The sequence below is a fragment of the Triticum dicoccoides genome, chromosome 7B, assembly GCF_002162155.2.
Source record: "Triticum dicoccoides isolate Atlit2015 ecotype Zavitan chromosome 7B, WEW_v2.0, whole genome shotgun sequence".
Classification (NCBI taxonomy): Eukaryota; Viridiplantae; Streptophyta; class Magnoliopsida; order Poales; family Poaceae; genus Triticum; species Triticum dicoccoides.
Genome location: NC_041393.1, coordinates 613,132,103 through 613,147,999, shown reverse-complemented (window position 1 = coordinate 613,147,999; position 15,897 = coordinate 613,132,103). Strand labels below are relative to the sequence as shown.

The window sequence follows — 15,897 nt, the reverse complement described above, 5'->3', positions numbered from 1 at the left end:
GAGTGAGCATGCGGGGAGTTGGTTATTCTCAATGGATGTTAGAAATATGAGATATTGGCCTATTAATAAGGCAAGCCGACTTGTGGGCTTTAGTACATGTTTACAGCCCCTGGTACCATTTACGGGGATATATGTATAGCAGCCCGCTCAGGTTTATCCGGGATGCTGTTGACAATGGTGCACTGGACTCGTCTAACCGTGTCTGTGGTCTTAACGGCCGATCATGCGTTCTGGTGGGAGAGGCCACTTAGTGTCCGGCTACAAGAGCCGCCGCATACTGCTCTGTATTATGACGCCATGTGGACCGGGCATCTTAATTTTAAGGCAGGCGTAGTTCGGTACTGCGTTAAAGCAAGCGAGGGCCGTTCTTCCGAGTAGTGCATGATAACCGCTGCTAAAGGGAGTGATGTCAAAGAGTAGTTCCTCGCTTCTGAAGTTGTCGGAGAACCGAATGTCACCTCTAATACGAGGGAGCCCCAGCAGCGGGCCTCAACGCATGATATCACTCCTTTAAAGGTGGTGTTACTTTGGCTTATTCTGGATTGGTCTATCCCCATCTTGCGGACGGTGTCCTGATATATCAGATTAAGACTACTGCCGTCGTCCATTAGGACTCGAGTGAGATGGTATCCGTCAATTATTGGGTCGAGCACCAAGGCAGCCGATCCTCCGTGCCGGATACTGGCCGGGTGGTCCATGTGATCAAAAGTGACCGGGCAGGCCTCCCAGGGGTTGAACTTGGGGGCAACGAACTCTATGTGAGCTGCGTGGACTATGTTTACTGTTTTGACTTCTGGTGGGAATTTTTTCTGTCCCCCAGTGTTCGGCTGGCGAGGCTCATCCTCGTCTTCGCTTGGCGTTTCCCTTCCCTTGTGTTCGGTGTTTAACTTGCCAGCCTATGTGAAGACCCAACATTCTCTGTGAGTATGATTTGCAGGTTTTTCGGGGGTGCCATGGATTTGGCACAATCTGTCCAGGACTTTATTCAGGCCGGACGGTCCCTCTTTGCAGCCTTTAAATGGCTTCTTTCTTTGACCGGGTCGAGAGCCCCTGAATCCGGCGTTGACCGCCGTGTTGTCCGGACTTTCTTCATTGTTCCGACGCTTGTTCTTATTGCGCCATGGCTTCCCTTTGCCATCTCGAATTTCGGATGTGCCTGGGTCACTGGTGCCTCTACGGGCCAACCAGCTGTCTTCGCCTGCACAAAAGCGGGTCATAAGGCTTGTTAAGGCCGCCATCGTCCTTGGCTTTTCTTGGCCGAGGTGTCTGGCCAGCCACTCATTCCGGATACTGTGCTTAAAGGCCGGTAGGGCTTCGGCATCCGGACAATCGACAATTTGATTCTTCTTAGTGAGAAATCTGTTCCAAAGCTTGTGGGATGACTCTCCGGGTTGTTGTATTATGTGACTTAAATCATCTGCGTCTGGAGGTCGGACATAGGTCCCTTAAAAATTGGCCCTGAAAGCGTCCTCAAGTTAGTCCCAGCTTTCGATTGAATTTTCGGGGAGGCTTTTCAGCCAGTGCCGAGGTGGCCCTTTCAACTTGAGGGGAAGGTATTTGATGGCGTGGAGGTCATCCCCACGAGCCATGCGGATGTGGAGGATAAAATCTTCAATCCAGACCCTGGGGTCTGTCGTTCCGTCGTATGCCTCTATGTTCACGGGTTTGAATCCCTGTGGAAATTCGTGATCCAGCACCTCATCGGTGAAGCACAGAGGGTGCACAGCCCCTCTGTATCTGGACATGTCGTGGCATGCTGTCGGCTGTTGTTGTGTTCGGGGCTGATTCCGAACTGGTATTCGATCAGTGTGGTCGTTTTGGTGACCATAATCCTGCGTCGGAGCATGTCCTCTGGATCCGTAGATGGACCTGGTTGCACCGGCCTTTTTTTTCAGGAGCTCACGTAAATCATGTGCGGTGTCAGTGGCTGCTCTATCGCGGCCATGAAGTGGTTGGTCCGGCCGATTGGCCGTATTGTTTTTTGGCAGAATGGGCTCTGCAGCCTCATCGTCGAATTCGGGCAGCAGCTTGCGTTTTGGGTAGCTCTTTGTGTGGCGATCATCGCCATATTTTCCTTCAGTGTCTAGCACTTTATTCCATCTTCGGTTGAGTGTATCCCGCACGGCTTTAAGCCTTTGCTTCTACTTCTTTAAGCTCCTCGCTGTGGCCATAAGCCTTCTGCGAAGGTTATCTTGTTCCAAACATTTTTCCAGGATGATGAATGCATCGTCAAGCGGACTGTCCTCTCCGGAGGCAGTTTGATGAGTTCGGCCCTCAGGATCGCTGTGATCGGGCGTCTGTTCAGCGTGGCCTGGCTCTTCTTGCTCCATCACTAGGTTCATATTGTTGCCTTTGGAGTCAACCGGAGTGTCATTTTTCCTTGCGCTGTTATTGCTATTTTTACCGTGACTGGACTTAGAGCGGCACCTGCGCCATAGTTTTGACTTTTGTCCGGGGGGTTTATCCTCCGTTGTGTCCTTTTTGTCATCGTTGTCCTCCTTAGGCGTGTCCACCATGTAGATGTCATATGATGAAGTGGCGGTCCAGCTCCCCGTGGGTGGTGGTTCCAGATCATCCCCTGCATCGACGTCCATACCGTTGATGTCGTCGGAATCGAAATCAAGCATGTTTGTTAGATCATCGACAGTGGCTATGAAGTGGGTGGTGGGTGGGAGGCGATTTTCTTCGTCGTCTGTATCCCACTCGGGCCGGACATAGTTCGGCCAAGAATCTTCTGACAAAGAGAGAGACCTTAATGAATTTAGCACATCGCCAATGGGGGAGTGTTGAAAGATATCCGCGGCGGTGAACTCCATTACTGGAGCCCAATCGGACTTGATGGGTGATACCTCTCCATCGTATCTATAATTTTTGATTGTTCCATGCTAATATTCTTCAACTTTCATATACTTTTGGCAACTTTTTATACTATTTTTTGGGACTAACATATTGATCCAGTGCCCAGTGCCAGTTCCTGTTTGTTGCATGTTTTACGTTTCGCAGAAAACCAATATCAAATGGATTCCAAACGGAATAAAAACGGACGGAGAATTATTTTGGAATATTTGGGGTTTTCCGGAGGAAGAATCAACGTGAAACGGTGTCCGAGGTGTCCACGAGATAGGAGGGCGCGCCCCATGGAGGCAGGCACGCCATAGCCTCTAGAGGGCCACCCGTAAGGCGGTTGATGCCCTTCTTTTGCCGCAAGAAAGCTAATTTTATGAGAAAAATCTGGGCGAAAGATTCACCCCAATCGGAGTTACGGATCTCCGGATATTTAAGAAACGGTGAAGAGGTAGAATCTGACAACGCAGAAACTGAGAGATAGATCCAATCTAGGAGAGCCCCTCCCAAGCCATGGGAGCCTAGGACCAGAGGGGAAACCCTTCTCCCATCTAGGGAGGAGGTCAAGGCAGAAGAAGAAGAAGAAGGGGCCCTCTCTCCCCCTTGCTTCCGGTGGCGCCGGAGCGCTGCCGGGGGCCATCATCATCACCGCGATCTTCACCAACACCTCCGCCGTCTTCACCAACATCTCCATCACCTTCCCCCATCTTTATTCAGTGGTCCACTCTCTTGCATCCCGCTGTACCCTCTACTTGAACATGGTGCTTTATGCCTCATATTATTTTCCAATGATGTGTTGCCATCCTATGATGTCTGAGTAGATTTTTGTTGTCCTATCGGTGATTGATGAATTGCTATGATTGGTTTGAGTTGCATGTTTTATTATTGGTGTTGTCCTATTGTGCCCTCCGTGTCGCGCAAGCGTGAGGGATTCCCGCTGTAGGGTTTGCAATATGTTTATGATTTGCTTATGGTGGGTGGCGTGAGTGACAGAAGCACAGACCCGAGTAAGTAGGTTGTGTACGTACGGGATAAAAGGGGACTTGATGCTTTAACGCTATGGTTGGGTTTTACCTTAATGAATCTTTAGTAGTTGTGGATGCTTGCTAGAGTTCCAATAATAAGTGCATATGATCCAAGTAGAGAAAGTATGTTAGCTTATGCCTCTCCCTCAAATAGAATTGCAATAGTGATTACCGGTCTAGTAACATAGTCAATTGCTTAGGGACAATTTCACAACTCCTACCACCACTTTTCCACACTCGCTATATTTACTTTTATTGCTTCTTTATCTAAACAGCCCCTAGTTTATATTTACGTGCTCTTTATTATCTTGCAAACCTATCCAACAACACCTACAAAGTACTTCTAGTTTCATACTTGTTCTAGGTAAAGCGAACGTCAAGCGTGCGTAGAGTTGTATCGGTGGTCGATAGAACTTGAGGGAATATTTATTCTACCTTTAGCTCCTCGTTGGGTTCAACACTCTTACTTATCGAAAACTGTTGCGATCCCCTACACTTGTGGGTTATCAAGACCTTTTTCTGGCGCCGTTTCCGGGGAGTCATAGCATGGGGTGAATATTCTCGTGTGTGCTTGTTTGCTTTATCACTAAGTAATTTTTATTTGCTGTTCTTAGTTGTTCTCTATCTTTAGTTATGGATATGGAACACAAAATATCAAAAAAATTAGAGGTACTTGCTACTCATGTAGATGGGGTAACTCCTAAAACCCCCGATTATCATTATGTGAAAGATATTATGTACTACTTTGATAATCCTGAGAAAACCCCATTCAACTTTATAATGGGAGACACATTGGATCAACGTGAATACTTTAGGGATTATCGCTCGACACAAAAAGGGAAACTATTATGGGATCAATTTATTATTTTGCATTGGAATGCTCGTCAACTATGCGTGATGCATGATTATACTTGTTGCTCTAGGATGAAGGATCCACACCTTCCCTTTTCATGCAAATTCAATGATAATGAAACCTTAGCTTCTTATGCTAATGGTAGATATGATTACTATGATGTGGAACAAATAGAAGAATTTGTTGCTTTTATGGGTGCTTATGAGGTTGAATCTATGTTTAAAGCGTTTGAAGATTTTGATGATTCAGTTTATAGGTCTGAAAATTTTGCTATACTTAGATGTTGCTATGAAAATTATGAATACTATTACAATATTAATGCTTTTATGAAGAAAGTCTCCGCCATCCAAGAAGAGAATAATATTTTGCAGGAAGCTATGGAAGAAGAAATTGATGAAACTGTGATCTCATTGGATGAAAAAGATGATGAGGAGAGCGAAGAACAAAAGGAGGAAGAGAGGATTAGCTACCTGTCCCACCTTCTAATGAGAGTAACTCTTCAACTCATACATTGTTTAATTCCCCTTCGTGCTTACCGAAGGATGATTGCTATGATCATTTCTATGATGATTGCTATGATCCCTTGAATTTGTTTGAAATATCCCTTTTTGATGATGTTTGCTATGCTTGTGGCCAAGATGCCAATATGAATTATGCTTATGGAGATGAACTTGCTATAGTTCCTTATGTTAAACATGAAATTGTTGCTATTGCACCCACGCATGATAGTCCTATTATCTTTTTGAATTCTCCCTACTACACTATATCAGAGAAGTTTGTGCTTACTAAGGACTATATTGATGGGTTGCCTTTTACTACTACACATGATGATTTTGCTAGATATAATATCCATGTGCTTGCTGCTCCTACTTGCAATTATTATGAGAGAGGAACTATATCTCCACCTCTCTATGTTTCCAACACGATAGAATTGCAAAAATCTGCTTATACTATGCATTGGCCTTTACTTGGTGTGCATGAATTGTTCTTTTATGACATGCCGATGCATAGGAAGAGAGTTAGACTTCGTCATTGCTTGATATATGTTACTTTGTGCTCACTATGAAATTACAAATCATTGTTAATTAAAATTGTCTTTGATATACCTTGGGATCCGGGTGGATCCATTACTTGAGCACTATATGCCTAGCTTAATGGATTTAAAGAAAGCGATGCCAGGGAGACAACTCGGAAGTTTTAGAGAGTCATTTATTTCTATTGAGTACTTTCATATAGTTTAAAAACAAAAAAAATAAAGAGGGGAACCAAAAAAATTTCAAAAAGGAAAGTGAAAGTGAGAAAGACAAGCATTGTTGAAGTGGGAGCTAGCCTTGAAATTTGTTCATGCTCACGGAAACTTTGTGAATCATGATTACAGAAACTTTTCATCAAAAATAATTATCCCCTTGTACAATTCCGTTGTTTAAAAAAATAATGTGCCAAGGTTTGCCTTTAGGATGTTTACAATGCTTGTTGGTTTGTACGGTGCAGGACATAAACTTTGGCTGTAGTGCGCGATTTTACATTTTTATCTGGAACGTCAATTGGTTCTGATTACTTTTGCACTGTCTTTCTACACAACTTATTTATTTTTCCTAATTTTGGTAGAATTTGTGGGGTACCAGAAGTATTGTGAATGTTCAGATTGCTACAGGTTGTTCTATTTTTGATGCATAGTTTGCTTGTTTTGGTGAATCTATCAAGTTATATTAGTGGATGAAGCCACGGAAAAGTTATATTACAATAGAGATAATGCGAAAAAAATATGAATTGGTTTGCTACAGTACTTAGGGTAGTGATTTGCTTTATTATACTAACGGATCTTACCGAGTTTTCTGTTGAAGTTTTGTCTGGATGAAGTGTCTAATCGAGGATGTCTCGATATGAGGAAAAGGAAGAGAGGCAGGAGATCGAGCTTGGGGATGCCCAAGGCACCCCAAGTAAATATTCAAGGAGACTCAAGCGTCTAAGCTTGGGGATGCCCCGGAAGGCATCCCCTCTTTCTTCAACAAGTATCGGTATGTTTTCGAATTCGTTTCGTTTATGCATTATGTGCAAGTCTTGGAGCGTCTTTTGCATTTAGTTTTCATTTTTATTTTATGCACCATGCTAGTATGAGATAGTCCTTGGTTGATTTATAGAATGCTCATTGCACTTCACTTATATCTTTTGAGTGTGGCTTTATAGAATGCTTCATGTGCTTCACTTATATCATTTGAAGTTTGGATTGCCTGTTTCTCTTCACATAGAAAACCACCATTTGTAGAATGCTCTTTTTCTTCACTTATATTTGTTAGAGCGTGGGCATATCTTTTGTAGAAAGAATTAAACTCTCTTGCTTCACTTATATCAATTTAGAGAGATGACAAGAATTGGCCATTCACATGGTTATTCATAAAATCCTACATAAACTTGTAGATCGTTGAATATGATATGTTTGATTCCTTGCAATAGTTTTGCGATATAAAGATGGTGATATTAGAGTCATGCTAGTGGGTGGTTGTGGATTGTAGAGACACTTGTGTTGAGGTTTGCAAGTCCCATAGCATGCACGTATGGTAACCGTTGTGTGACAAATTTGAAGCATGGGGTGTTTCTTTGATTGTCTTCCTTATGAGTGGCAGTCGGGGACGAGCGATGGTCTGTTCCTACCAATCTATCCCCCTAGGGGCATGCGTAGTAGTACTTTGCTTCGAGGGCTAATAAACTTTTGCAATAAGTATATGAGTTCTTTATGACTAATGTGAGTCCATGGATTATACGCACTTTTACCTTTCCATCATTGCTAGCCTCTTCGGTACCGTGCATTGCCCTTTCTCACCTCGAGAGTTGGTGCAAACTTCGCCGGTGCATCCAAACGCCGTGATATGATACGCTCTATCGCACATAAGCCTCATTATATCTTCCTCAAAACAGCCACCATACCTACCTATTATGGCATTTCCATAGCCATTCCGAGATATATTGCCACGCAACTTCCATCATCATCATATTCATGACTTGAGAATTTATTGTCATATTGCTTTGCATGATCGTAAGATAGCTAGCATGATGTTTTCATGGCTTGTCCATTTTTTGATGTCATTGCTACGCTAGATCATTGCCCATCCCGGTACACCGCCGGAAGCATTCATATAGAGTCATATCTTTGTTCTAGTATCGAGTTGTAAGTAAATAAAAGTGTGATGATCATCATTATAGAGCATTGCCCCATAAAAAAAAGGAAAGGTCAAAGAAGCCTAAATAAAAAAGGGGGCTAAAGAAGCCCACCCAAAAAGAAAAAAAAAGAAAAAAAAGAAAATAAATAAAAGGGCAATGCTACTATCTCTTTTTCCACACTTGTGCTTCAAAGTAGCACCATGTTCTTCATATAGAGAGTCTCTTATGTTGTCACTTTCATATACTAGTGGGGATTTTTCATTATAGAACTTGGCTTGTATATTCCAATGATGGGATTCCTCAAATGCCCTAGGTCTTCATGAGCAAGCAAGTTGGATGATTGCTATGATCCCTTGAATTTGTTTGAAATATCCCTTTTTGATGATGTTTGCTATGCTTGTGGCCAAGATGCCAATATCAATTATGCTTATGGAGATGAACTTGCTATAGTTCCTTATGTTAAACATGAAATTGTTGCTATTGCACCCACGCATGATAGTCCTATTGTCTTTTTGAATTCTCCCTACTACACTATATCAGAGAAGTTTGTGCTTACTAAGGATTATATTGATGGGTTGCCTTTTACTATTACACATGATGATTTTGATAGATATAATATCCATGTGCTTGCTGCTCCTACTTGCAATTATTATGAGAGAGGAACTATATCTCCACCTCCCTATGTTTCCAACACGATAGAATTGCAAAAATCTGCTTATACTATGCATTGGCCTTTACTTGGTGTGCATGAATTGTTCTTTTATGACATGCCGATGCATAGGAAGAGAGTTAGACTTCGTCATTGCTTGATATATGTTACTTTGTGCTCACTACGAAATTACAATCACTGTTAATTAAAATTGGCTTTGATATACCTTGGGATCCGGGTGGATCCATTACTTGAGCACAATATGCCTAGCTTAATGGATTTAAAGAAAGTGATGCCAGGGAGACAACCCGGAAGTTTTAGAGAGTCATTTATTTCTGTTGAGTACTTTCATATAGTTTAAAAACAAAAAAATAAAGAGGGGAACCTAATAACTTTTCAAAAAGGAAAGTGAAAGTGAGAAAGACAAGCATTGTTGAAATGGGAGCTAGCCTTGAAATTTGTTCATGCTCACGGAAACTTTGTGAATCTTGATTACAGAAACTTTTCATCAAAAATAATTATCCCCTTGTACAATTCCATTGTTTTATAAAAATAATGTGCCAAGGTTTGCCTTTAGGATGTTTACAATGCTTGTTGGTTTGTACGGTGCAGGACATAAACTTTGGCTGTAGTGCGCGATTTTACATTTTTATCTGGAATGTCAATTGGTTCTGATTACTTTTGCACTGTCTTTCTACACAACTTATTTATTTTTCCTAATTTTGGTAGAATTTCTGGGGTACCAGAAGTATTGTGAATGTTCAGATTGCTACAGACTGTTCTGTTTTTTATGCATAGTTTGCTTGTTTTGATGAATCTATCAATTTATATTAGTGGATTAAGCCATGGAAAATTTATATTACAGTAGAGACAATGCAAAAACAAAATATGAATTGGTTTGCTACAGTACTTAGGGTAGTGATTTGCTTTATTATACTAACGGATCTTACCGAGTTTTCTGTTGAAGTGTTGTGTGGATGAAGTGTCTAATCGAGGATGTCTCGATATGATGAAAAGGAAGACAGGCAAGAGATCAAGCTTGGGGATGCCCAAGGCACCCCAAGTAAATATTCAAGGAGACTCAAGCGTCTAAGCTTGGGGATGCCCCGGAAGGCATCCCCTCTTTCTTCAACAAGTATCGGTATGTTTTCGAATTCGTTTCGTTTATGCATTATGTGCAAGTCTTGGAGCGTCTTTTGCATTTAGTTTTCATTTTTCTTTTATGCACCATGTTGGTATGAGATAGTCCTTGGTTGATTTATAGAATACTCATTGCACTTCACTTATATCTTTTGAGTGTGGTTTTATAGAATGCTTCATGTGCTTCACTTATATCATTTGAAGTTTGGATTGTCTGTTTCTCTTCACATAGAAAACCGCCATTTGTAGAATGCTCTTTTTCTTCACTTATATTTGTTAGAGCATGGGCATATATTTTGTAGAAAGAATTAAACTCTCTTGCTTCACTTATATCAATTTGGAGAGATGACAGGAATTGGTCATTCACATGGTTAGTCATAAAATCCTACATAAACTTGTAGATCGCTGAATATGATATGTTTGATTCCTTGCAATAGTTTTGCGATATAAAGATGGTGATATTAGAGTCATGCTATTGGGTGGTTGTGGATTGTAGAGACACTTATGTTGAGGTTTGCAAGTCCCGTAGCATGCACGTATGGTAACCGTTGTGTGACAAATTTGAAGCATGGGGTGTTTCTTTGATTGTCTTCCTTATGAGTGGCAGTCAGGGACGAGCGATGGTCTTTTCCTACCAATCTATCCCCCTAGGGGCATGCGTAGTAGTACTTTGCTTCGAGGGCTAATAAAATTTTGCAATAAGTATATGAGTTCTTTATGACTAATGTGAGTCCATGGATTATACGCACTTTTACCTTTCCATCATTGCTAGCCTCTTCGGTACCGTGCATTGCCCTTTCTCACCTCGAGAGTTGGTGCAAACTTCGCCGGTGCATCCAAACGCCGTGATATGATACGCTCTATCGCACATAAGCCTCATTATATCTTCCTCAAAACAGCCACCATACCTACCTATTATGGCATTTCCATAGCCATTCCGAGATATATTGCCACGCAACTTCCATCATCATCATATTCATGACTTGAGAATTTATTGTCATATTTCTTTGCATGATCGTAAGATAGCTAGCATGATGTTTTCATGGCTTGTTCGTTTTTTATGTCATTGCTACGCTAGATCATTGCCCATCCCGGTACACCGTCGGAAGCATTCATATAGAGTCATATCTTTGTTCTAGTATCGAGTTGTAATATCGAGTTGTAAGTAAATAAAAGTGTGATGATCATCATTATAGAGCATTGCCCCATAAAAAAAGAAAAAAAGAAAAAAAGGAAAGGCCAAAGAAGCCTAAATAAAAAAGGGGGCCAAAGAAGCCCACCCAAAAAGAAAAAAAAGAAAAAAAGAAAATAAATAAAAGGGCAATGCGTTGTTGTTGAATATTGAAGGAGCCATCGAGCCTTACAGCGATGACACAGAGGAACTCTCAATGAAAGCACCAATGTCGGTGTGAAAACCGGCGGATCTCGGGTAGGGGGTCCCGAACTGTGCGTCTAAGGCTAATGGTAACAGGAGACTGGGGACATGATGTTTACCCAGGTTCGGGCCCTCTCGATGGAGGTAATACCCTACTTCCTGCTTGATTGATCTTGATGATATGAGTATTACAAGAGTTGATCTACCACGAGATCGTAGAGGCTAAACCCTAGAAGCTAGCCTATGATTCTGGTTGTTCCTGTCCTACGGACTAAACCCTTTGGTTTATATAGACACCGGAGGGGGCTAGGGTTACACAGAGTCGGTTACAGAGAAGGAGATCTATCATCCGAATCGCCAAGATTGCCTTCCACGCAAAGGTAAGTCCCATCCGGACACGGGACGAAGTCTTCAATCTTGTATCTTCATAGTCCAATAGTCCGGCCAAAGTATATAGTCCGGCTGTCCGGATACCCCCTTATCCAGGACTCCCTCAGCGCTCAAAAACCTTTAGTGCACGGATATGCGTGCGGGCTGCTGGGCTACAAATTTGGGACGCCGGATTGTGCGCGTGAGCTGCTATAGGTGAGGCCGTCATATTGGGCGTCGTGTTTTTGTGCATCCAGAAAACCTCGCGCAAAAACACTATTTCAACGCTGCAAAACTTTAAGCACGCCGCGCTACCGGGCGTCTCTTCGACATGCTCTAAGGTGTTAGTAGGACGACTTTCCGACTGTCTACTACAATAAGGTTTGTCCGACTCCGGCGAGGGAGGGCGATGACAGCGGCGCGCCTTTGACTCGCTTCAGTGCTTATAGTCGTCGCTAGATGGTCTACGGACTCGAATGTAACTTTTACTTCTGGTGTTATTTGTACTATCTTAATGGTCTATGTGTTTTTTTATCATACCACATCATAGTGTTTCTGGTGAGGAGCCCCGTGTCGCCCCCCCCGCGGGCGACCCGGATGCTGAACCCTAGCCACCGCCGAACCAAGCCCCCACCCTCTTCCCCTCCCCCCGTCGTCGCCGGAGGGCCACCGGGCAAAGCCCGTGTGGTGCCCCGGCGGTGGGATCTCTTCGCCCTCGCCTGGATCAGGGGCCGCGGGGGTTCCTCTTCGGGCGCGGCGGCGGATCTCGGTGCCCTGGCGCGGCGGATGGTGCGCAGGCGGTGGCGGTGCGGGGCGGCATGGACTGGTGACCGGTGGTGTCGCGTCGCGGTGGAGTGCGCGGGCCGGTGGCGGCACAACGCTCTTCGCGACTGGGGTCGATCTGGCCTGTTCCGCGTCGGCCGGGTGCGGGGTCTGGCTGCCCTTGTGCGACTAAAGGATTCGTGCGGCGGCGGTCCTGGACAGAGCTGGCAGCAGTGAGTTGGTGAGCCTTGGTGGCGACGACGCGAACCCACTGACAGTTGCTGGCGGCGACGCTGTGGTGGCTCGGCCAAGATGGAGTCTTGGCGAGCAGGTCACCTTTGTGCGGTGTGGTGAGTGGCTGTGCGCTGTGGTGAGCGGCGGTGCTCTCCCGGTGGCGCAGCTTGGTGCTTTGTGGAGGGCGGTTCCGATGGTCGCAAGGTCGTCCTTTGGCTGGCGATGACTTGTGGGCGATCCTGGACCTGGCCGGTGGTGCGGATGGTTGTGGCTCTTAGTCCAAGCAAGGAGTTTGGTGCGGTGGTCGGGGTCCTCTTGGTTGTGCAGCTGGTCGTCGGTCCTCGGCTTTGCGACTACTTCTGCTTTGAGTTGTGGTGGCGGTGGTGCGAGGCGAATTGGACGGTGTTGCCCAATTCCAGGAGGCGTGGTGATGTGCGATGCGCGGATGAAAATCTTGCTTGGCTTTTGTCGGGCCGGCGGCGATGGCACCCGTGGGTGTCATCCCCTTCTTGGAGGCGTCGCCGAGGTGTGTGCGCCATGCCCCTCGCTCTCTTGGAGTTGGTGGCTGTCTTCGGGCGAAAGCCTCGATTCGATGTTGGATCGGCACATTGGCGGCGTCCTCGACGTCGTATCTCTGTTGGGAGCTTTGTGTATGGAGACATGGCTGGGTCCTTATTGCTCTCCTCCGGTGTCTGCCTTTGTCCTCTGTTGGTCCTCTGCAGCGCTATGTACGCTCGTCGTTGGTGTCTCCCTCCCTCGGATCGGAGCAAGTTCTTCCTTCCACTTGCCACTTCCTCTTAGGCGCTCAGGGTGGATGGTTCATCGACAAGTAATGTTCTACGAAAGGGTGGTCTTCGGAGGCGTCCGGTGTCGGTCGAGACGTGGTGTATGTGCCAACCTAGGATAGGCTCTTATATGTTGTAGCTTGCTTTGCGGTGTTGTCCATGTGTGGACTTGTTCGTAAGTGGTGTGGTGTGCGCTACGCTCGTTGTTCGCAGCGAGTGGTAGTTTCTTAAAACCTTCTATAAAGCTAAGATACGTCTGAGTGTACTTCGAAGAAAAAAAATAGTCTGTGTGTTTTTTTTTTCTATTCCTGTGTTTTGAAAATGTTCCGAATCAAAGAGACCCAAAACTAGAGCATATGTCCTGATGATGGTATGTCTTTTCAACTGTCTCGTACCGCTAGAGTTGCTCCTACTCCATTCGCTGGCCAGTGGCCACACGCTGCCGCACTGGGCGTTCCTCCTTTTCTTCTTTCCTCGCACGCCGCCGGGGTGCTGCTCACCACGGCCACGGCGGCTCTCGGATCTGGACCAGCCGCACAGTAGCCAGGTACCGCCGCCGCCTCGCCTTCTCTCTGCTTCTCAAGGACTTGACTCAACAGAATCCCCCTTCTGCAGCTAGCTACGCCAGCGCAGGCGGCATCCATCACCGGAAGCCTGCAGACAGCGGCCGACATCCACGGCCCAGCAACGTAGCTCCGGTCGCCTCCTCCTGCCCGCAGCCGCAGGGCAGTCACGTCGCCGTCTCGCTGCTGCTGGATCCGGTCTCTCCAAGCGAGCACCGTGAACCGGCCCATTCAAGCCCATACAAACAAGAACGCTTTCGTCCCCCTTTCAGGCGGCGGCGGCGGTGCGCGGTCGGATCTTCTTCCCTCCCGGCGCGCTAATTTGGGGTCGAAGCAAAGCAAGCACCCACGAGCTGCGCCGTCTCCATGCCTCCCTCTGAAACTAAGCGGAGGGACTGGGCTGGTCTCGGGGACGGGCTGGCGGGGATGATCGCCGACCGCGTCCTCGCCTACGACGTCGCCGACTACCTCCGCTTCCGCGCCGTGTGCGGCCCGTGGCGGCGGTGCTGCGCGGACCCGCGCGCGCACGGCGGCCTCGACCGCCGGTTCCATCCCCGGCGGTGGCTCATGCTCCGGGAACCTCGGGAGCGGATCGACGCCCCCAACCGCCGCCGCTTCCTCAACTCCTCCACCGGCGAGTGCATCCAGGTCCACCTCCCGGAGCTCCACAACCAGGAGGTGCTCGCCCTCACCGCCGAGGGCCTGCTCGTCGTGCTCGACTGGCCGCGGAGCACCAAGGTCCAGCTGCTCAACCCGCTGACGCGCCATGTCACCCAGCTCCCGCCGCTCACCGCGCTGGTGTCCCATCAGGGGAACGACTGCCTCCTTTTCACCGCCGCTTTCGACACCCACTTCCCGGCCTGGGGCTCCGGCGTTCTCAGCGATGATTCCACGGTGGCGCTCTCCTTCAACAGGCTCAACATTCTCGGCATGGCAAAGCCCGGCGATGACCACTGGACGGTGTTAGAGTTCCGCAATCCGCTGCAGACGGCTTCCTCAATGGTCGCGGGACGGTTCTACTGTGTCACCATTGACGGCGTCATGGTGCTGGAGGATCAGCCGCCGCGCTTGGAGCTGGCTGCCAGGCTGCCTATGCCGGTTTCCCCGACGTCAGATACCGTGCACCTGATGGACAACGCCGGAGAGTTGACGCTGGTGCACCGCAGGTTCTCGCGACACCATGACAACAATAACATGGCCAAGAGGAGGTACGACGTGTATCGACTGGATCCGGGCGCCGGGACTTTGTGCCGGGTCAACAGCTTTGGCGGCGACGGACATGCCTTGTTCATCGGCATGTATTGCTCTCTCTCGGTGCCTACCAAGATCTTCCCTTCTGGCTCCATTAGAGGAGACACCGTCTACCTCAGCTTCGACATTCCAGAGAGGAACAAAACTGAGGGCTACCATCTTGCAGACAGAAGCGCCATTAGCAGCGATATCCTCAACTCCCGCTCGGCGCTGCAGCCGCATAATCTTGTCGACTGTCTCTCCTTGTGCACTACTGGTCGGATCTGGTGTCACTTCGAAAAACATCTTGTCAGTCGTTGTAGATGATATTGCTCCTCTTTTTCATTTGTGGCAGGATAATGGGAAGCAAAATGTGTGTGCGGTTAATCAATCCGTGGCTTTGGTTAAAAACAAAACCGAGGTGGTACTCTGTGGCTTCGAACCATGGGAAGTCATCTTGTAAGTGGTGCTCTGCTTCTACTCGCTCTTTGAACCCTGGAAGTTTAGCATGGTAACCCGAACTGTACAATTGTGCTCTTTGAATCACACTTTCCATTCGTTCCTTCATGTGAGATTGATATGCACAATTGCGCTGCCATTGCTTGTCCTCTAAGCTATATACAGTCCAGTTACAAGCCGATCCTAACCGATTCACGTCTTAGAAAAATTATATAGTGCACTACAAGCCGTTCCTTCATTAATCAACCAAACTATTTCTGCTGCTAAGTCTTCACTTCTCCTAGACTAGGTATTCCAATAGATGCATGCTTACTAATGAATTTAGGGGGAAATATATGCCTGACCTGCCCTGTCTTGAAACAAAACTCAGCAAAGAAACCATTCCCAACAAAATAACTAGAGTTGTACATAACCCTAGGCAGCAAGGCAAAATTGCTACTCCCTCCGATC

General features: G+C 46.5%; 1 protein-coding gene across 1 annotated transcript; it reads left to right on the top strand.

Annotated features, from left to right (window-relative positions):
• The first annotated feature begins 13,597 nt into the window (after positions 1-13,597).
• On the top strand, positions 13,598-15,538 carry LOC119342003. Its single transcript, XM_037613846.1, has 2 exons — positions 13,598-13,742; positions 13,811-15,538. The coding sequence occupies exon 2, from the start codon at positions 14,125-14,127 to the stop codon at positions 15,313-15,315; it is 1,191 nt and encodes a 396-aa protein (XP_037469743.1). The 5' UTR covers positions 13,598-13,742; positions 13,811-14,124; the 3' UTR covers positions 15,316-15,538.
• Positions 15,539-15,897: the final 359 nt, after the last annotated feature.